Source organism: Oncorhynchus gorbuscha, linkage group LG16 (genome assembly GCF_021184085.1).
Source record: "Oncorhynchus gorbuscha isolate QuinsamMale2020 ecotype Even-year linkage group LG16, OgorEven_v1.0, whole genome shotgun sequence".
Classification (NCBI taxonomy): domain Eukaryota; kingdom Metazoa; phylum Chordata; class Actinopteri; order Salmoniformes; family Salmonidae; genus Oncorhynchus; species Oncorhynchus gorbuscha.
This window is the reverse complement of record NC_060188.1, coordinates 73,841,250-73,862,372: the sequence shown is the minus strand read 5'-3', so window position 1 is coordinate 73,862,372 and position 21,123 is coordinate 73,841,250. Positions and strand designations below refer to the sequence as shown.

Here is a 21,123-nt window from a genome sequence, read left to right as displayed (position 1 = left end):
TTCCCCCTCTCTCTCTCTACTTCCTGCCATCTCTCTCTGGTTGGACCACAGTGACATTCCAACGAGACAGAGGCCTGATTGGAAATGGAAGGTGAGGACCACACCTCTAAAACCTTTACATAATACAATCAAAATCCTTATTAAGTCACTCAACCCTCCCAACACTCAAACACATTGTCATGCCATGGGCTTTACAGTAACAAATAAACATTAGAAGTGATGGTACATCCCTTGTGGAACGACATAGATGTTGGTGTAATGATGGTACTTGATCAACCTTCATGGAGGGCATAAAGTCATTGGAATATGAATTAACTTCTTATATGTTCCAACGCTCCTCCACTTATTAATCCTGGTGCAACACGTGCGTTGATGTATCGATTGTGTGAGTCATCAATCACTCCCGTGAAATGATCAGAAACGATTAATGCATGCAGAGCAGGTTTTTTTATTGGCTCGTTCATCCTGTGCAGAGGTGCCGGTGGCGGCGTTTCCAGGGGGTGATGAATTTGCCTGTCGACAGACAGGCTACCGCGAGGCTCACGGCACGCCTTCAGAATGCAAGCATATGTAACGATGTACAGTGATAATGACCCAGGAGAGAGGGGCCGGAGAGGAGACTCCCCAGTCCCACTGAACCCCAGGCAGGCTTGCAGGCAGACAGATCAAATCAAAGTTTATTGGTCGCATCCACAGTTTTGCAGATGTTATCGCAGGTGCAGTGAAATTAATATTAATGCTTACAGACACTGGCAGTATAAGAATGCAGATCACCCCTGTCTTCTACAGCTAGTCTAGTGTGGTCTGTCTTACAGAGCAGAGAGATACCTAGCTCTGAATATCATTGGCTGAATAGCATTGGGCACTGATTCAGTGAGAATATGAAGAGAGCTCCCCCAGCAGCTATGGATCAGGGTTGTCCTCTCCCTCTCTGTTGTCTTGTGTTTTTTCTATTTCCTCTCTTTCACTCTACTTTGTCACACCTGAGCAGGCAGATGCAGTCCTGAGCTGAAACAAATATAGCAAAAATAAACTGTGTTGTGTTGCCTGTGTCCACAAGTGTGTGTTTGCGAGAGTAATCATACCCCTTGACTTCTTCCACATTTTGTTAGGTTACATACAGCCTTATTTTAAAATGTATAAACAAATATGTTCCTCATCAATCTATACACAATACCCCATAATGACAAAGCAAAATCAAGTTAATTAAAAAATATATATAATTTATGAAAATAAAAATTAAAAACGGAAATATCACATTTACATAATTCTTCAGACCCTTTACTTGGTTGAAGCACCTTTGGTAGCGATTACAGCCTTGAGTGTTCTTGGGTATGACGCTACAAGCTTGGCATACCTGTATTTAGGGAGTTTCTCCCATTCTTCTCTACAGATCTTCTCAAGCTCTGTCAGGTTGAATGAGGAGCCTTGCTGCACAGCTATTTCAGATCTTTCAGGCCTCTCCAGAGATGTTCGATCGGGTTCAAGTCCGGGCTCTGGCTGCTCCACTGAAGGACCGATCGATCTGGTGAAGGGTACCAACACATTTCTGTAGCACTGAAGGTCCCCAAAAACACAGTGGCCTCCATCAATCTTAAATGGAAGAATTTTGGAACCACCAAGACTCTTCCTAACGCTGGCAGCCTGGAAAAACTGAGCAATCGGCCAAGACCACGCAGGAGTGGCTTTGAGACAAATCTCTGCATTCAGAGACTTGTCCCGAAGCCACTCCTGCGTTGGCTTGGCTGTGTGCTTAGGGTTGTTGTCCTGTTGGAAGGTGAACCTTTGCCCCAGTCTGAGGTCTTGAACACTCTGGAGCAGGCTTTCATCAAGGATCTCTCTGTACTTTGTTCCCTTCATCTTTTCCCCGATCCTGACTAGTCTCACAGTCCCTGCCACTAAAAAACATCCCCACAGCCTGATGCTGCCACCACCATGCTTCACCGTAGGGATGTGCCAGATTTCCTCCAGATGTGATGCTTGGCATTCAGGTCAAATAGTTCAATCTTGGTTTCATCAAACCAGAGAATCTTGTTTCTCATGGTCTGAGTCTTTAGGTGCCTTTTGACAAACTCCAAGCCTGGCTGTCATGTTCCTTTTACTGAGGAGCTGCTTCCGTCTAGCCACTCTACCATAATGGCCTGATTGGTGGAGTGCTGCAGGGATGGTTGTTCTTCTGGAAGTTTCTCCCATCTCCACAGAGGAACTCTAGAGCTCTGTCAGAGTGACCATCAGTTTCTTTTTCACCTCCCTGACCAAGGCCCTTCTGCTCCATCTGCTCAGTTTGGCCAGGCGGATAGTTCTAGTCTTGGTGGTTCCAAACTTTGATGGAGGCCAATGTGTTCTTGGGGACCTTCAATGCTGCAGAAATATTGTGGTACCCTTCCCCAGATCTTTGCCTCGACACAATCCTGTCTCAGAGCTCTACGGACAAGTCCTTTGACCTCATGGCTTGGTTTTTTCTCTGTCATGCACTGTCAACTGGGACCTTATATAGACAGGTGTGTACCTTTCCAAATCATGTCCAATCAATTGAATTTACCACAGGTGGACTCCAATAAAGTTGTAGAAATATCTCAAGGATGATCAATGGAAACAGGTTGCACCTGAGCTCAATTTCGAGTCTCATTGCAAAGGGTCTGAATATTTATGTAAATAAGTTATTTCTGTTAAAAAATAATAATAAATGTGCAAACAATTCGAAAACCTGTTTTCAGTTTGTCATTATGGGGTATTGTGTTTAGATTGCTGAGGATTTTTATTTATTGAATCAATTTTAGAAAAAGCTGTAACATAACAAAGTATGGAAAAAGTCAAGTGGTCTGAATACTTTCCGAATTCACTGTATTCGTCTATGTGTGTGTGTGTGTGCACGCACGTGTGTGTGTGTATTATTCAATGTGTGTGTCTGTGTAAATTTGTGTGAACACGCCTGTGTGATTTTTATGGAAATTACTCCTATTCTTGTTTAAACACCTTTAGCGCCATCACAAGTCAGATGTGTACAATTCCCTGAGCGCTTGGCAGGCTTGGCTCACAGGGAAATGCATTTGTGGACTACTGCATTAATTAACCAAATGCAAACAAAGGCATGTGAGGCATGTGAATGAAGCCTCTCTTTAAACCAACAGCTGGATAAGGTAACAGGGTAAAAGCACGGATATAAAGTTGTGAAAAATACAGATACAGTATATGATCTTAATTTGATCACTCTGTTGTTGCTGAGAATTTTCTTGAGCCGCAGGAAATGCAGATGAGCTTCGCGAGTTACATACATTCACTGAAATCCCACACAAACACATTATATTAACAGTATTCCACTTTTCATGTAACCTCATTTTGACCAGCTAACCACCGACCATGGCATCCTAACCACTGATCAAGGGACACTAAAGGTTCAAATCCTGTTGCTGCAGGATTATTTTGCTGTGACAATACAGGTCAAATTAAGATTCTATACCTGTTCCTTATTCAACTCTTAGTAACAAGATACATATATTTCTGTATTTATTTCAGACAATGGAGTGAAATTGCCAATTTCCTGTGCAATATGGGAGGGGTGGTTTCACCAAACCATCCTATGACTGTTGCCATGTGTGTTGCTATGGAGACACTACCCAACTTCCCCGGGCTGGCAGACTAATCGCCAGAAGGCCCTCCATGATTCTACATTTAAAATGGAAATTTCTGTAGTGCTGGGCTCTAAAACTGATTTAATGTCTGTGCGTTTAGTCCTGGTCCGTTTCTCCAGGGGGTGTTAGGGGCACTAAAGCCCAGCACTGATTTGTGGACTTGTCAGTTTTTTATGTCTCTCTGTTTGCTTGTTTATTGTTGCCTCTGCTCCAGGCTGCTCCAGAGGAGCAGACATGCTGAATGAGGTTCCACAACAATTTGTTGTTGAAGCAGTCGGTATAACAACATGTTAGAAAATGAATAATATTGCTGGGATTCAGACAGCTCGATCTAGAAGAAAAAGAAACGCACACCTATTAAGACGAGGTGCTGGCTAGCGGAGTAGAAACTTGAAAATAAAAGAGAGCCGCACACTCTTGGAGCTCAGATGCAAAAATGCAATACCAACGTTTCGACAGCCAAGCTGTCTTCATCAGGGTATAATCACAAACACTGCGGGATGAATCGTTTATATAGTGTCAAAAGACACAGGTGTCTGTAATCATGGCCAGGAGTGGTCTAATATCATTGGTTAATAATCTAATATTAAAATGTCATACAAAGAACAGCATACGAACAAATGGATAGCATACAATCATAGATTAATTTGTCTATACAAGTTTACACACAATTACAATGGCAAAGTCACAATAATCACAAGAATGGCTTCAGATCAAAGTCTACGTTGAGACCAAAGGGCGCAAGGGTCTTTAAATTAAAGATCCAGGCAGCCTCTCGTTTTAACAATAAATTATCAAGGTCACCCCCTCTCCTAGGGAGGGTGACATGTTCGATGCCAATATAACGCAGGGACGAAATCGAGTGGCCTGCCTCCAAGAAGTGGGCCGCAACTGAATAAGTAAAGTTTTTACACCTAATGGTGCTACGATGCTCTGAGATACATACTTTTAATTCACACTTTGTTTTACCTACATAATTTTTACCACAAGGACAAGTTATAAGATGAATAACTGCCTTAGTGGAGCACGTAATAACACCTTTCATTGGGATCGATTTCCCTGTTTGTGGGTGTTTGGGATTCAGACAGCACCAGAGGTTTGTCTAATAACAATCTCACATTCCCTCCTCTCTTTCCTATTCTCTCTATGTATCCCTCCCTCCCTCCCTCCCTCCCTCCCTCCCTCCCTCCCCCTCCCTCCCTCCCTCCCTCCCTCCCTCCCCCTCCCTCCCTCCCTCCCTCCCTCCCTCACTCACTCACTCACTCACTCACTCACTCACTCACTCACTCACTCACTCACTCACTCACTCACTCCCTCCCTCCCTCCCTCCCTCCCTCCCTCTATCTTTCTAAAAAACAGTCATCCTGGTCTGCTGAAAGCCGGTGACCCAGGATTCCCCTGGTTGGCTGACTCCTGGCCCTCCACCAGCCTGCCAGCAAATGGGGGCTTGGAAGGTACCAAGGGACGAGGACACTTTGGCAGAGGAGGTAAGAACACAGAGGTATCACCACTGGTCAAACAAAACCAAACCCATGGAACTAGAGAATGGAGGTTGAGAGAGGGCTGACCCAGACCCTCCCAGCTGACCACGGTGTCACTCTATGCCACGGCCACACCATGGCCCCACAGTGAGGCCAGAGGTCAGAGGTCATGTGCCCAGAGTGAGAGTATGTTAATACGTATGCGGCATGCATTATTCAGTGTGGAGGGTATACTTCAGCAGGCACACTGACAGGCTGTCACACACACTTCGGACTTTCAGTCTCTCTGGATCATGCTAAGTATCTCATCACTATTGGCTTAAAAAAACTAGGGGGAAAATAACTTTGATGAGAGTGTGTATGTGTTTCTTCTGTCTGTCCATGATTGGTTCAATACACTTTCATACTGGCTGTAGTAATAATAATAATAGTAATAATTAAACCTGCTGTAACGACGTTCGTCTGTTGTAAGAAGAGAGTCAGACCGAAATGCAGCGTGTAGGTTACTCATGACTTTAATAAATGAAAACGGTACATGAAATAACTGAAATAGGAAAACAACAAACGAAACGTGAAACTAATTACAGCCTATCTGGTGAATACATCACAAAGACAGGAACAAACACTCAAAAAATACGAAGCGAAACTGAGGCTGCCTAAATACGGTTCCCAATTGGAGACAATGATAAGCACCTGACTCTAATTGAGAATCGCCTCAGGCAGCCAAGCCTATACCACACCCCTAATCAGCCGTGATCCCAAATAATACAAACCCCAATACGAATACAACATATAAACCCATGTCACACCCTGGCCTACCCAAACATATAACAAAAACACAAAATACAATGACCAAGGCGTGACAGAACCTCCCCCCTAAGGTGCGGACTCCCGGATGCACCTCAAGAGCATAGGGAGGGTCCGGGTGGGCATCTGTCCATGGTGGCGGTTCTGGCTCGGGACGTGGACCCCACTCCATTAATGTCCTATTTCCTCCCCTTCGCGTCCTGGGATAATCCACCCTCTCCGCCGACCATGGCCTAATAGTCCTCACCCAGATCCCCACATAACTGAGGAGCAGCTTGGGACAGAGGGGCATCTCAGGACAGAGGGGGATCTCGGGACAGAGGGGCAGCCCGGGACAGAGGGGCAGCCCGGGACAGAGGGGCAGCCCGGGACAGAGGGGCAGCCCGGGACAGAGGGGCATCTCGGGACAGAGGGGCATCTCGGGACAGAGGGGCATCTCGGGACAGAGGGGCATCTCGGGACAGAGGGGCATCTCGGGACAGAGGGGCATCTCGGGACAGAGGGGCATCTCGGGACTGAGGGGCAGGGACTGAGGGGCAGCCCGGGACAGAAGCAGCTCGGTACTGAGGGGAAGCCCGGTACTGAGGTGAAGCCCGGTACTGAGGTGAAGCCCGGTACTGAGGGGAAGCCCGGTACTGAGAGGAAGCCCGGTACTGAGAGGAAGCCCAGTACTGAGAGGAAGCCCAGTACTGAGAGGAAGCCCAGGCAGGTAGTAGGCTCTGGTAAATCCTGGCTGGCTGGCAGATCTGGAAGAGACTGGTTGTCGAGCAGATCTGGAAGAGACTGGTTGTCGAGCAGATGTGGAAGAGACTGGTTGTCGGGCAGATCTGGAAGAGACTGGTTGTCGGGCAGATCTGGAAGAGACTGGTTGTCGGGCAGCGCTGGGCTGACTGGCGGCACTGGTGGCGCTGGGCAGACTGGCGGCGCTGGGCAGACTGGGAGCACTGGCGGCGCTGGGCAGACTGGGAGCACTGGCGGCGCTGGGCAGACTGGGAGCACTGGCGGCGCTGGGCCGACTGGGAGCACTGGTCGCACTGGGCCGACTGGGAGCACTGGCGGCGCTGGGCAGACTGGAGACTCCGGCAGCGCAGGAGAGGAGAAAGGCTCTGGCTGTGCTAAACAGGCGGGAGACTCCGGCAGCGCAGGAGAGGAGAAAGGCTCTGGCTGTGCTAAACAGTCGAGGCGCACTGGAGGCCTGGTGCGTGGTGCTGGAACTGGTGGTACTGGATCGAGGACACGCACAGGAAGCCTGGTGCGGGGAGCTGCTACCGGAGGACTGGTGTGTAGAGGTGGCTCTGGATAGACCGGACCGTGCAGACGCACTGGAGCTCTTGAGCACTGAGCCTGCCCAAGCTTACCTGGCTCGATGCCCACTCTAGCCCGGCCAATAGGAAGAGCTGGTATGTGCCGCACCGGGCTATGCTCCCGCACTGAAAACACCGTGCGCTCCATAGCATAAAACGGTGCCTGCCCGGTCTCTCTAGCCCAACGGTGAGCACAGGGAGTTTGCGCAGGTCTCCTACCTGGCATAACTATTCTCCCTTCTAGCCACACCCAATAATTTTTTGGGGCTGCTTTTCAGGTATCCTTGCCAACCGTGTTCCCTCGTATCGTCGGCTCCTATCTCAGGCTGCCTCTGCTCTCCTTAGTGCCTCCACCTGTTCCCATGGGAGGCGATCTCTTCCGGCCAATATCTCCTCCCAAGTGTAACAACCTTTACCATCCAACACGTCTTCCCATGTCCATTCTCCGAATAATTCATCCTCCCTTTGCTGCTCCAGCTGTCGCTGCCTGTTTAAACCAGCGCCTCTCCGTTTTAGCCGGCGTGTCTTTTTCTTTGACTCGATTCGCCTGTAGCCCTCTATGCACTGCTGAAGCGAATCCCAGGCGGGCGCCTGCACTCTCTCTGGGTCGGCCGCCCACCTGTCAATTTCTTCCCACGTCGTATACTCCATTAGCTCCTGCCAGTTATCTGCGTCGTTGCCAGTTACACGCTGCTCGGTCCGGGAGAGGTGGTGGGTGTTTCTGTAACGACGTTCGTCTGTTGTAAGAAGAGAGTCAGACCGAAATGCAGCGTGTAGGTTACTCATGACTTTAATGAATGAAAACGGTACATGAAATAACTGAAATAGGAAAACAACAAACGAAACGTGAAACTAATTACAGCTTATCTGGTGAATACATCACAAAGACAGGAACAAACACCCACAAAATACAAAGCGAAACTGAGGCTGCCTAAATACGGTTCCCAATTGGAGACAATGATAAGCACCTGACTCTAATTGAGAATCGCCTCAGGCAGCCAAGCCTATACCACACCCCTAATCAGCCGCGATCCCAAATAATACAAACCCCAATACGAATACAACATATAAACCCATGTCACACTCTGGCCTACCCAAACATATAACAAAAACACAAAATACAATGACCAAGGCGTGACACCTGCAAGCAGCATTGCCAGGGTTCAAGCTAGGTCAATCAATCAAATGTATTTATGAAGCCCTTTTTACATCAGCAGAATGTTCTGCTTAAACAGAAACCCAGCTTAGAACCCAAAGAGTAAGCAATGCAGATATAGAAGCAAGGTGGCTAGGTACAACTCCCTAGAAAAGCAGGAACCTATGAAGAAACCTAGAGAGGTGCCAGTCTCTGAGGGGTGGCCAGTCCTCTTCTGGCTGTGACCGGTGGAGATTATAAGAATACATTTCCTTAAGGCCAGATTGTTCTTCAAGTTGTTCAAACATTCATTGATGACCAACAGGGTCAGATAATAATCACAGTGGTTATAGAGGGTGCAACAGGTCAGCACCTCAGGAGTAAATGTCAGTTGGCTTTCCATAGTGGAGAATTCAGAGGTCAAGACAGCAGGTGCGGTAGAGCGAGAGACAGAGAGCGAGAGGGACATACTGTTATTCATTGTTGATAAATGTTGAAGTGAGTTGAGAAGTAGTTATAAGAGGGCAAAAGTGTTAGTAGTACCTGAAGAGGTGCATCGGGTGTATTAATAGTGTTTCACAATGAAACGTTTTACACACATAAATCCACAGTCAAACACACACACACACACACAAGCACATACTCACACACTGGCCCCATAGCACCAACATAGGGGCAAATTGGACACATCACCCTAGGATGATGAGCTACTTATACTTACTCATCCTTACCATGCTTGCCAAATATCAGAACTCAAAATCAAACTGTTCATGCAGTATGCTTCGATATATAGTGCCTTCAGAAAGTAGTCATACCCCCTGACTTTTTCCACATTATGTTGTGTTACAGCCTGAATTAAAAATGGCTTAAATATGTTTGTTTTTCTCACCCATCTACACACCCCATAATGACAAAGAGAAAACATGTTTTTACATTTTTTCGCAAATTTCTTGAAAATGAAATACAAAAAATATTGAATTTACATAAGTATTCACACCCCTTTGCTATGACACTCCAAATCTAGTTCAGGTGCATTCAATTTCTTTGATCATTCTTGATGTCACTACAACTTGATTGGAGTCCACCAGTGGCCAATTGTTTGGTCATGATTTAGAAAGAAACAGACCTGTCTACAGTATATTCGTTCCCACGGTTTACAGTGCACGTCAGAGCAGAAACTATACCATGAAGTCTTAGGAAATGTCAATTGATCTGTAGAATTGTGATGAGGCATATATCTGGGGTGTGTTTTATTTCATCCACTTTAGAATAAGGATGTAACGTAACAAAATGTGGAAAAAGTCAAGGGGTCTGAATACTTTCCGAATTCACTGTAAGTCAAGGGCTATGAATCTGTATTTTGGACTATTTTTAATGATGTTGACTACTTTAAAGTAGTATGGTATTTAGCATGTATGGATGCATATCTTCAAACGCAATATTTTCCAGGACCCTAGCTGAAACAATATGGCCGCTATGAGCCAATGAGCTTGCCTGAATGTTTTTTCCTGTCCAACAGCATCACCATGTGAACAAACTGAACCATACTTTACAGGTTAGCTACGCACATATCCTTGAGCATATGTGCAAAATGTCATCACTCTGAGTTAAAAAGATTAAGATATATAAACAGGTTCCTGTTATAGCTGGTAGGTACTCTAGTGGTTAGAACGTTGGGCCAGTAACTGAAAGGTTGCTAGATCAAATCCCCGTTCTGCCCCTGAACAAGGCAGTTAACCCACTGTTCCCCGGTAGGCCGTCATTGTAAATAAGAATTTGTTTTAATTGACTTGCCTAGTTAAATAAAAATAGCTCCACTGTGTTGTTCTTCAGAGTGTTTGGAACATGTGTACCAAGTATTATTACAATAGGAATATCATGTGACTGATTTATGTGCCAGACCACGCACAATTAAATGCTTATTGGTCAGTAACGGCCATGTTATTTTAAGTACTTTTCTGGAAAATATTGCGTTGTTAGAACTTTATCCATAAGCAGAATAATAATAACCCACAGCAGCAAATTCAATAGGTTTTCACCAGCTTCGTTAGCTTGAACTCCTAATAATAGATGTGGGCTTGTGGTGATGAGTGTTTATGTCTGTGTACTTGTGTGTGTGGCTGTTTGAGAAGGAGAGATGCTATGTGTGTATTGGTGCCATTTTCCTGTAGCTCATTTAACTCCCACCAGGCTGATGAGAGGCCTGGGGCTCCTGTGGGTAAAGCTGAAGGTCAGCCTTGTGTGACAGGCCCTTTCCCTGTGTCACAGCGTAGGGCCCCTACAAGGCATTGCATGACAACATGATAATTATTCTGCTAGCTAATCACTTGGATTCATCTCAGTTCATTTGATATCAGTTTAACTAATCCAGAGAGCCTAACACTGGAGCAGCAGGGAGTGATAATGTGTTACACACTGACCTTAAAGATTGGTAACTTTATCTCCATGAATCTCTGTCTGTTCCCTGCTGTCTCGCTCATCTCAGACGTGCTGCCCTCTGGAGCGGGTGAAAAGACAGGTACCATGCTGTCTGATGGTGCCATATACAGCAGTATAGACTTCACAGGCAAGGCGGGCTACAGCAGCCCAGCACGGGGCAGCCAGGCCACCCCCTATGCCACCACTCAGATCCTGCATTCCAACAGCTTCCATGAGCTGGCTGTGGACAGACCAGATCCTCGCTGGAAGGCTTCCCTTCGAGCCCAGCAGGAAATAGCCAACCTGGGCTACTCAATGACCGATGGACGCCCCTGCAACGGTACACAACAGCAACACTGGGGAAACACAGGGAGGGGATGGGCTGGTTAGGGCTATGTGGTTTTGAATGTGTGCCTGCGTGTGTGCCCTGAAGGAGCGTGCTCTAAAGCATAGCAACAGCTCTCCCTAAATTGTAGCATCGACTGGATGGTCAGTCACAGAGTGAAGTTTAGCATTCATTAGATGCCTTTTTGGAATAACAATAGGAGTAGAGAAAGAGAGATAAAGAAAGAACAGAGTCAATAGAAACAATAGAAGAAGAGATTATTTTCAGTAGATTTATTGGAAAAGAGCAGCATGTTTAGTTGACATTTTAGCAGACGGTCTTATCCAGAGCGACTTACAGTACAGGAACAATTAGGGTTAAGTGCCTTGCTCAAGGGCACATTGACAGATTTTAGCCACAAGGCTACCTGCCACCTTGGAGAGAGAGAGAGAGAGGGGGGGGAGAGAGAGAGAGAGAGAGAGAGAGAGAGAGAGACACACACACTCTGTAAAAACATATTAAAGAGAGCGAGATAAAGAGGGACCGAGAGGGGGGCAGCAGAGAGAGGGGAATGTTATATTTACATTTTCATTGAAAATGGACCCTGAGGATATTGTTGTTAATCGCTCCTCTCTCCTCATGTTGATTTTTACTCCTCAGCCTCAGGAGTTTTTCTACCCTAGAAATGTCAGAGAATTAAGGCACATTTCTTTGGATTAATTTGATTAGCAGAGGCAGGGATTCCTTTGTGTTTTGACCCGTGGATATACAATTAGCTTGGCTGTGCGGAGTGGAGGCGTATTGTTGAGAAGTTCTTAGGCTGTCTGTCTGTTGGTCGGACGTCCATTCTCTTATGTGCTCTGGGCTGTATGCTCAGCTGAATGCTGGTTACTTGAGAGAGATAAGGAACAGAGAGGAAGAGGAAAAGAGAGAAGGGAGGAAGCCAGCCTGCAGCCCCGGGCCCCAGGTCTCTATGCCTCTTTAAGAAATGTCAACATAGAGGAAAAGTCTTAGTGCTCCGTCAGCACACTGAGAGGAGAGAAATAATGAGAGCCAGATGGGGGAGAAAGAGAGGGAGAAAGCCCAGGTGATGATAAAATAGCTTTCCAAGCAGCAGTGTGTGTATGTGTGTGTGTTTGAACCCAATGGGGAATAGTATCAGCTCATTAAAACCCACAGCTTGAGGGCTATAGGGATATCTCCGTATTGTGAGGCAGAGACCAGGCTGATAAGATAAACTATCAATCTCTGACTTCCCTTCCCTCTCTCTATCTGTATTTTTCACTCTCTCTCTTTCCTTCTCAGGTGGAAAGGGCGGCAAGAAAAAGAAGTTAAAGGGTGGGACAAAGACCTCCAAATCCAATGGGTCCTGTTGGGTCAACATGCCCCTGCCTCCCCCACCCATGCACCCTCTGCCAGGCACCGAAGTGGACCACTACCCCCCAGAGAACCATGGAGGAGGGTAAGATAATATTCACTCTGTCTGGACACACGTCTATACATATACCTATAAATATCATATCATGATGCTACACAGGAAGTGAAATAATGACAAGGAACACATGCAGCCTCTCTTGTCTATAAGGGATCTGAGGTATGTCTGTGAACCACTGAGAGGAAAGCAAACCCTCTCCTAATTGGCTGTAACCAGCGTGGCTCTCTCTCTCTCCATGAACCTACCTATATCTCCAGCTGTGTGTGTGTGTGTGTGTGTGTGTGTGTGTGTGTGTGTGTGTGTGTGTGTGTGTGTGTGTGTGTGTGTGTGTGTGTGTGTGTGTGTGTGTGTGTGTGTGTGTGTGTGTGTGTGTGTGTGTGTGTGTGTGTGTGTGTGTGCACTCAAGGAGAGCGCTAAGCACAGACGAGCAGGAGGTTGCTACATGGAGTAGTAATCTCCCTCTGCCGGTGCCTGTACTAGTCATACTGAGGAAACCTTCATTACTCTGCTTGGTTATTACATGAAAAATACACTGTTTTTGTCACAGGCATTTTTTGGAAGGATGGCAGTGAGAAAACCTTGGGGTGTGAACACATATCTTGCAGCCCATTTCAGGCAGCTTTGGCTGGTTAAACCACCACTTATGACAAAACAGCATGTGGTTAGATCTTGTAATTTGATCTCCCCATCCCTGCCAGTGGATTTGTAATTACAAACAGCAGCAAATGTGTGTAATTCCCTCTCTCCCTCTGCTGAGAGATAGAACATCAGATAACAATGTTTTTAATGGTCTGGCAAAATACAAACCAGTAGAAAAACAATTGTATTTGTCTGTGAGCTAAGCGTACAACACTGAGAGCACTAGCAGTAACACTTAGAATTCTAAACACTTTAAACACACACATCCACAGAGAAGTGCAGGATATGGTTTCAGTTCAAATTACTCACATTGTAGTTCATGTTGCAGGTATGACAGCGACAGCTGGGCCCCGCCCCTTCCTGTTCAGACGTACCTCCACCAGGGATTGGACGACGATATGGAGGAGGAGCGAGTGCCCACCCCGCCCCTCAGGGGAGTGGCTTCCTCCCCGGCAGCAGCTCCCTACAGCCAACCGTCATCCTCCTCCCTTAGCTCCACCCACCACGAGGAGATGCAGTCCATGCTGCAGGCCCACCTGGATGAGTTGACCAGAGCCTACCAGTACCAAGTGGCCAAACAGACGTGGTGAGCAGGAGAGAATTTACTGTGGATCTGTCAATGTCTTTATTAACATTTAACATTTACATTTAAGTCATTTAGCAGACGCTCTTATCCAGAGAGACTTACAAATGTTGTAGAGCATGAACCTCCAGGAACAATGTCTTTATTAAAAAAATATATTATACTTTACTTTCTACCTAGTCTCTTCTCGAGTCTGAGTCTGGTGAGAGAGCCTACTTTCCATGTAGTCTCTTCTCAAATCTGAGTTTGGCGAGAGAGACTACTTTCTTTCTAGTCTCTTCTCAAGTCTGAGTCTGGTGAGAGAAACTACTTTCTATGTATCCATAGATCATGATATGATACAAAAATTGTGCTTGCTACATGTTTTCAGTGTATTATGTATCCACTTTCCTCTATGAAATGAAAGTACTGTACTTTGTGTTCTTTTGAATTGCCCCAGGTACTTGTTAGACTAAATTGCCTATGATATTTCAATCATGAGACATTTACCCTGCAATTTCTGCTTTGTGCTGTGGATGAATGAGATGTCATTCTCACCAATTGATCTGGATGCTTTTGTATATCAATAGCCAGTTTTTTTGAGTGTTTCATATCAGTGTGGTATTTAGGTATGTCATCCTATCCCCTGGTTTCATGTTTCCTGCAAAATATAAAAACAGCCCTTCATTGATTACACCTCATTGGGAAACTTGTCATGTCAGTAGGAAAACTCGTTGAGGTGGTAATGATGGGGTTTGGCCTAGCGCGCTGCTTTGACAACAGGAACAAGAGCTGCTAATTACATGGGTGTCTCATCCATAGTGGGGCTAGGCGTGGGGCGAGGCTTCAGAGGGGACAGCTGTGGGGGAGATAACAGACATGTTACTGACAGCCCTGCCTAGCCTGCCATTCTTCTCCCTTCACCCAGACAATTACCAGTTCATTGTGTTAGTGCGAGCACGAGCACCGCAGAACTAGCCAAAGCAATCGCCGTGCGCCGCACATGGAAAATAATGAATTCAATCTCACACACAGGCACTCACTCACACATGCTGAACGGGGCTCTAGTACTGCACTCTGGTATTTGGTTGTTCGTGGATTTGTGTTTTGGCCTTTACTTCCTGTTTGTTAGTGTCTTTCTCTACCGCTCTGTGTCCAGCCTCAGCGCCATAACATGTTCCCTTATGTTCTATACAGGCATATGAAGGGCAGCCAACACCCGCCTATGGCCCCTGTCCCTCCGATGGGGTACGTGTCCAGCACGCTTGGGTCTGACCTGGGAAACAACATCCCGTGTGAGGAAGAGGAGGATAAAGCCTACGGAGTGTCACATCAGCTCTGTGGCTTTGACTACACGGCCAGATGCAGCATGGACAACCATGAGGGCTCAGGTGAGACACGCGCACACACACACACACACACACACACACACACACACACACACACACACACACACACACACACACACACACACACACACACACACACACACACACACACACACACACACACACACACACACACACACACACACACATACATACATACATACATACATACATACATACATACATACATACATACATACATACATACATACATACATACATACACTCAGATCATGCCCCTCATTTCTTCACAGTGCAGACAGGTGCACACATCTTTAAATCGAGCAGGATGACAAAGATTTGGGAGCAGTGAGAAAAATTGGCAATAGCAATATGGTTTTATTCAGTCACCACTTACGGAGACTAAATGCCTTGCTCATTATGCAGTTTCGACTGACAGTTTTTTTATTTCCAATTTTCTCAACCGTATCGTGTCATACTCAGAACCAATTGTCAGATTTTTTCATATTGTGATATTCAGACTCATTAATTTGAACAAGGAATTGAATGAAAGGGAAAGATGTATTGTAATCTGGTGTGGACATGAGTGAAATCCATCTCCATTAAATAAAGAAACGTCAAACTGGCAAGTTATTTGATTTCAGATGGAAGCAATCATTTATCCACAATATCTAATTTATGTTGTTTTTTTCAATCACTAGATGCCAATTTCAAGTTTATGACCATATTGCCATATTGCCTCTCTAAAGCGAATGACTCGGAAGAGTGTCTAACATCAAAAGCTATGAGGAGTGTGCTGCCATCCTGTTAGAAGATAACAGATTATTTTATTACAATGGTTCAATTGGATTTCCATTGTGTTCAAAGGTGTTATTTGGTACTTAGAAAGACAACGCAAACGGGAAGTTCAGAATTTGTTTTGCACGCAAAGAAGCAGCTACAAACAACGCTACGGTGCAGGTCTTTCAATGTAGTTATTTCTTGTCACGCTTCAGCCTTGGAAAAATATTTGTTTGTGAGTTCGATTCAAGCATTTAGCTAATGATGATAATCTTGTTATTGATAGAGTTTCTTACATATCAATGTTGGTTGCATTTACTCACAAATTGCAATGCCTTTTGTGTATGTCGTTAGCTGTATTACTTTGCTCATGCGTCATGCAAACGAATTGTAAAATATACAATACTGTAGTTTTGTTACTGTTTCTAGTGTAATATGCTTTGTTATTCTACATAGATGGTTATACATTATTAGAGTAATGAAAGGAGCAATTACCATATGGTTAACAATTAGCTATATGGTTTGGCATCATGCCAGATGCATGGTACCTTAGCGCTTGCTTTGTATTTATGCAACTTCAAATGTTTAATGTACAGCTACAGTATGTCGGTGTGAATTGAACACTAAAGTATATTCTTTTCTGTATTTTGCAGTTTCACAACATAAACGTTTTCAATATATTCATTCAAGAAAAGTCACGCCTTGGGAGTTTTATTGAAGACTTAGTTGTTAGCTATCTGTCTAGTTTTGCATGGGAACGCAACTCAAGGGCAGAATAAGGAGAGTGAGAGCACAAGGTGAGGGGACAGATCCAGAGGTCAAAAGTGTGATGTGTTTTTGTAGAGCACTAGTCTGAGTTGTGGGAGAGAGTGAGACCATGGTTCAGTCCTAGTCAGGGAGATCATGGAACGTATGGCGTGCTGGCTTAGACACGGGAAACTGTGCTAATATACTGTGGTGTGTCTGTGATAAAGTAGGTGATGTGCAGTAATCTGCCGTGTTGCCTCTATGGGGAGAATGCTACGCTAGATCAGCTTATCTCTACAATGGTCTCTCCGTTGTCTCCTCTTCCGCAAAGACCAGGCCAACACACACACACAAACACACAGAAAGTCCAATGCACTTAGGATGGGAGCCATGAATTATAACCACATTGTATCCTTTACATTGAATTGTCAAGATGTAAATGTTTACCCATACTACCCACACAAACAGTCTTATCTAGGAAGGTTTCTTGCACTGATTTGTACCCCCTCTATCTTCCTCTCCTCAGTTAATTTGATTTACAACATGTATTTTTTCATACTCGAGTTAATTTTAGTACTACACTGAATCATTTCTAGCATATAGTTTAGCAGTGCAAAAGCTATGATAATCAGTGATTTCTTGCTAATCTAAACTGATTAGCTATGTTGTGCGTCTCCCTAATTCTCTGTCCCTATGTCCCTGTCCTTTCTCCATCGCCCCCTGTAGGTAAAGGTTACTCCCAGCGGGGTCGACCAGTCAGCTCAGGCTCCACAGAGAGCAGTGCTCTGGGTACACAGAGCCTCGGTCACCAGAGGGCCACACACACTGGACGCAAACCCCAGGCAGAAACTGTTGGGACACTGCCCCGCCAGAGAGACTCCCCCACAGATGGTAAGACATGGGGTGAGGGGGCAGAGAGGACAGCCAGAGAGAGAGAGATGGGGAAGGTGGATGGTATCTCTCTTTGTTGAATGTGGTTTATAACAAACTACATTGAGTGTACAAAACATTAAGAAAACCTTCCTAATATTGAGTTGTACAACCTCATTTTGCTTTCAGAACAGACTTAATTTGTCAGGGCATGGACACTACAAGGTGTCGAAAGCGTTCAACAAGGATGCTGGCTCATGTTGACTGGTGGAACATTCTTGATACACACGGGAAACTGTTGAGCATGAAAAACCCAGCAGCGTTGTGGTTCTTGACGCAAACTGGTGCACCTGGAACCTACTACCATACCCAGTTCAAAGGCACTTAAATATTTTGTCTTGACCATTCACCCTCTAAATGGCACACATACACAATCCTTGTCTCAATTTTCTCAAGGTTTAAAAATCCTTCTTTAACCTGTCTCCTCCCCTTCATCTACACTGATTGAAGTGGATTTAATAAGTGACATCAATAAGGGTTCAGGGCTCTCACCTGGTCAGTCTAAGTTATAGAATGTTTTGTCCACTCAGTGTATATAGCCATGCTGATCTCTGTGACATGTTCAACCGATTACAAAGGCCACTGTGTATAACCCATCTTGGGAGCAGTATTAACCAGTGCCTTATGTCCTCCTCTCCCTCCTCAGTGGCCTCTCCTACCCCTGAGCCTGTCCACAGTGTGGGGGCAAGGCTGCACGGGTCATGGGCGTCTGGTGGCTCGGACCCCCCAGAGGAGTGTATGGTCTCAACGCTGGAGCGGCAGCATATGGCCTCCTGGAGAGGCAGATCCTCTAACATGGCCACTCTGGGCAGGACACGCCACAGGGCTGCGGCTGGCGTGGGCACAGACCACCCACACAACATCCACCCGCCTCCCAACAGCACCGAGCATAGCTATGGAGAACGATGTACGTATTCAGGCTCTCCGTAGTCACACAATGGTATTGTTTCTGGTTGCTGTGAAGCAATTTACTGTTGGTTATATGTGATGTACTGTGTTCACACCTTTGTCTGTCTGTGCGTCTTCATCTCTCAGAGTCTTTGTGAGTCGGTGCTGCCTGTGCTGCCTGTCCCAGGACACCTTGTCTATAAGTGCAATGAGATTTCCCCTCTGCGAATGCTACAGGATGGAATATAAAGAGAAGGCTGTAAGATGAAAGAGAGAGAAAGAGGGAGCCAGAGAGAAACGCAGAGCTGTAAATGTGATGTACAGACACACAGACACACATCTCAGTGTTCTTTTTACAGTGTTACTTTCATCCCTCCTTCCAAAAGAATATACTGTATAGCACATGCCCCTCCAATTTCATGTCACATGATGTACAGTAACTCACTCCACATTAGTGAAAAATAAAAACCTCTGCAGTTAAACTATTGACTCATGAAAGTATAAGGACTTGCATTTCCTGTAAATAGGTTTTGTATTTTCAGTTTTTTTTTCTTTTTTTCTTTGCTATGCAAGCCAAATTCTGACATTGAAGTTGTCTCGTTTACTTGTCATTTTACATTGTGAGTTGATGGACTGTGGTGCCACATTTGTTTTTCATAAATGCTCGAAATATTGCTTAATTTTGATGAACCTACTGTTTTGTTGTTTGCACAGAGCATTTTGTGATGATAAGCACAAAGTCATCAGCTGAGGCTCAGAGAAGAATAATGGAGAGGAGTGTCTATAATATACCTTACATTTAAGAAATATAATATTTGACACAGTAAATGCTTTTCAGAGACAGATGTATTGAGAGATATAAGAAACACAAAAGAAATTCAGAAATGAAAAAGACGCCCACATAGGAAATGTTATGATGTTTTGTTTTTCAATCTGCAGTGGTCCGTGGGGATGATGTGACAGATGTGCAATGTTGCCCATACACTATATGCCCATTACAGTGAGACAGCAGTACTTGGAACCCTCCAAATAATGACAGTTCAGAATAATCAATAAAGTTAAACCATCTATGTGTAACGTTTCAAATGGAACTGTTAATACAGAGGCAGAGGACAATAGCTAGTTGATAGGGAGGTGTTGGGCCCATAGAGCACCACTCAGGTGTGATCAGGTGTGGACAGCTGTGTGCACAGATGGACTCTGTCAGTGTTACCCATGGGGACAGCGTAAGACAGGTTTTAAGATGAAGAGATGTTGGCCTTTAGAAATCTCGCTAATCCCGGACTGGGTTTCCAGAGCTCTGAGTGACTAGCAAGCATGATTAACAACAATATGCAATTAGATTATAATAATAGACCCATCATAGATGTGATGGCCGCCTGTTTTAATCCTAGTGGTGCGGTATAATGTGGCCCCTTTATCACCCTAGTAACAGACTGGTAACAGATGAACGCTCATCAGGACACGTATGGTTACCTAGGCATAGTGAGCCCCTTGCCAAGTGAGGAAATCCTTAACACTGTAACCAGTCACGGAGGGCAGCTGGTTGCCAGTTCTTGCCTACGAGATTCATAATGCAGTGTTTTGATTCCCTTCTTTGTATGGTTCTTTTCTGGTTGTTCTTTGTATTGGCTCCACCTGTAAAACCTCTGTACCTGCCAGAGTCCGGTCTGCCCTCAGGAATACACGTACAGTGTGGCCAGTCCTACGATACAAATAAAATGTGTATGTGGAATCAACCATGAGTCTCTGTGCTATGCATGTGGGTTGATGGTCCAAGATATTCTCCTCATATGACAATTGTTCATGCTGATTTTCTTAATACTGATTTTCCCATTAGGACATTATGTGCATACACTTATAAGCTCCACATTAGCATAGTGCACACACTTTTAACAGGATGAGAGATTAGTTACATATGAATAAGAACAATACTCGGTCTCCCTCTCTCAAGCGTCTCTGTGTTAAATCGGTCTTAGTCAGAGCTAAGGGGAAAATAAAATAATTATTACTCCATTTTTATGCATTCATCCCTTCACTCTCTTTTTCCCTATACCCAAACACGTTTACTCACTGGAGGAAATGTCAGAGTTATCCATTTACCAAGAAAATATTGAACACGACTCTAGCATCGGCGATTTGGTTATTTCATGATACAACGAAAGATGACGATGATGATTCTCTCCTTTATTCCAGTTATTTTCCATCACCTTTATGGGATTTTGAAGATGCATGTGAATTCAGTGGTGATCACATTTCAGACATTTGTCGTTAGCAGTCGACATACTGTAGCTCATTTACTGCATTCAAGAAATGCAATTGCATTGATTTATAGAGTTATATGGTGGCTTTTCCTGGAGCATCCATGCCTTTCAACTCCATTTGTCATATCACGTACTGTACACTCTACACCTAATGAATCACAACTGCTACACGAGATCACATTTCTACTACAACTATCCAAATCACCGTTGCATACTGCATTGGCTCCAGCCTCTGTCACATACGGTACATCTCTCCTCTCTGGGCTAAGCCTGGCTGTTCCTACTGCCAAACACAGAGGAACAGGACACGACTCTAATGACAGAAATGGAAGCTATAACGTATTCCACCCCGCATCCTTTCCATTCCATTTCTGTAATATCACCCTTCTTTACACCCATTGCAATAACGATTAACCTTGTCAGCTTA

The 21,123-nt window shown here is 45.0% G+C and overlaps 1 protein-coding gene across 5 annotated transcripts in view; it reads left to right on the top strand.

The window, feature by feature from the left end:
* The window catches only part of LOC124000291 (roundabout homolog 2-like), a 228,390-nt gene extending 208,150 nt beyond the window's left edge, over positions 1-20,240 (top strand). For 2 of the 5 annotated variants that reach the window (XM_046306561.1, XM_046306560.1), the window contains 9 exons: positions 52-91; positions 4,992-5,119; positions 10,845-11,117; positions 12,408-12,564; positions 13,505-13,762; positions 14,936-15,129; positions 17,341-17,505; positions 18,191-18,451; positions 18,580-20,240. In XM_046306561.1, coding sequence (XP_046162517.1) covers positions 52-91; positions 4,992-5,119; positions 10,845-11,117; positions 12,408-12,564; positions 13,505-13,762; positions 14,936-15,129; positions 17,341-17,505; positions 18,191-18,451; positions 18,580-18,581 — 1,478 coding nt within the window. In that variant the 3' untranslated portion in view covers positions 18,582-20,240. The remainder of the gene's footprint in view (positions 1-51; positions 92-4,991; positions 5,120-10,844; positions 11,118-12,407; positions 12,565-13,504; positions 13,763-14,935; positions 15,130-17,340; positions 17,506-18,190; positions 18,452-18,579) is intronic. The other 3 variants (XM_046306558.1, XM_046306557.1, XM_046306562.1) reach the window with 2 other exon arrangements.
* The last annotated feature ends 883 nt before the right edge of the window (positions 20,241-21,123 follow it).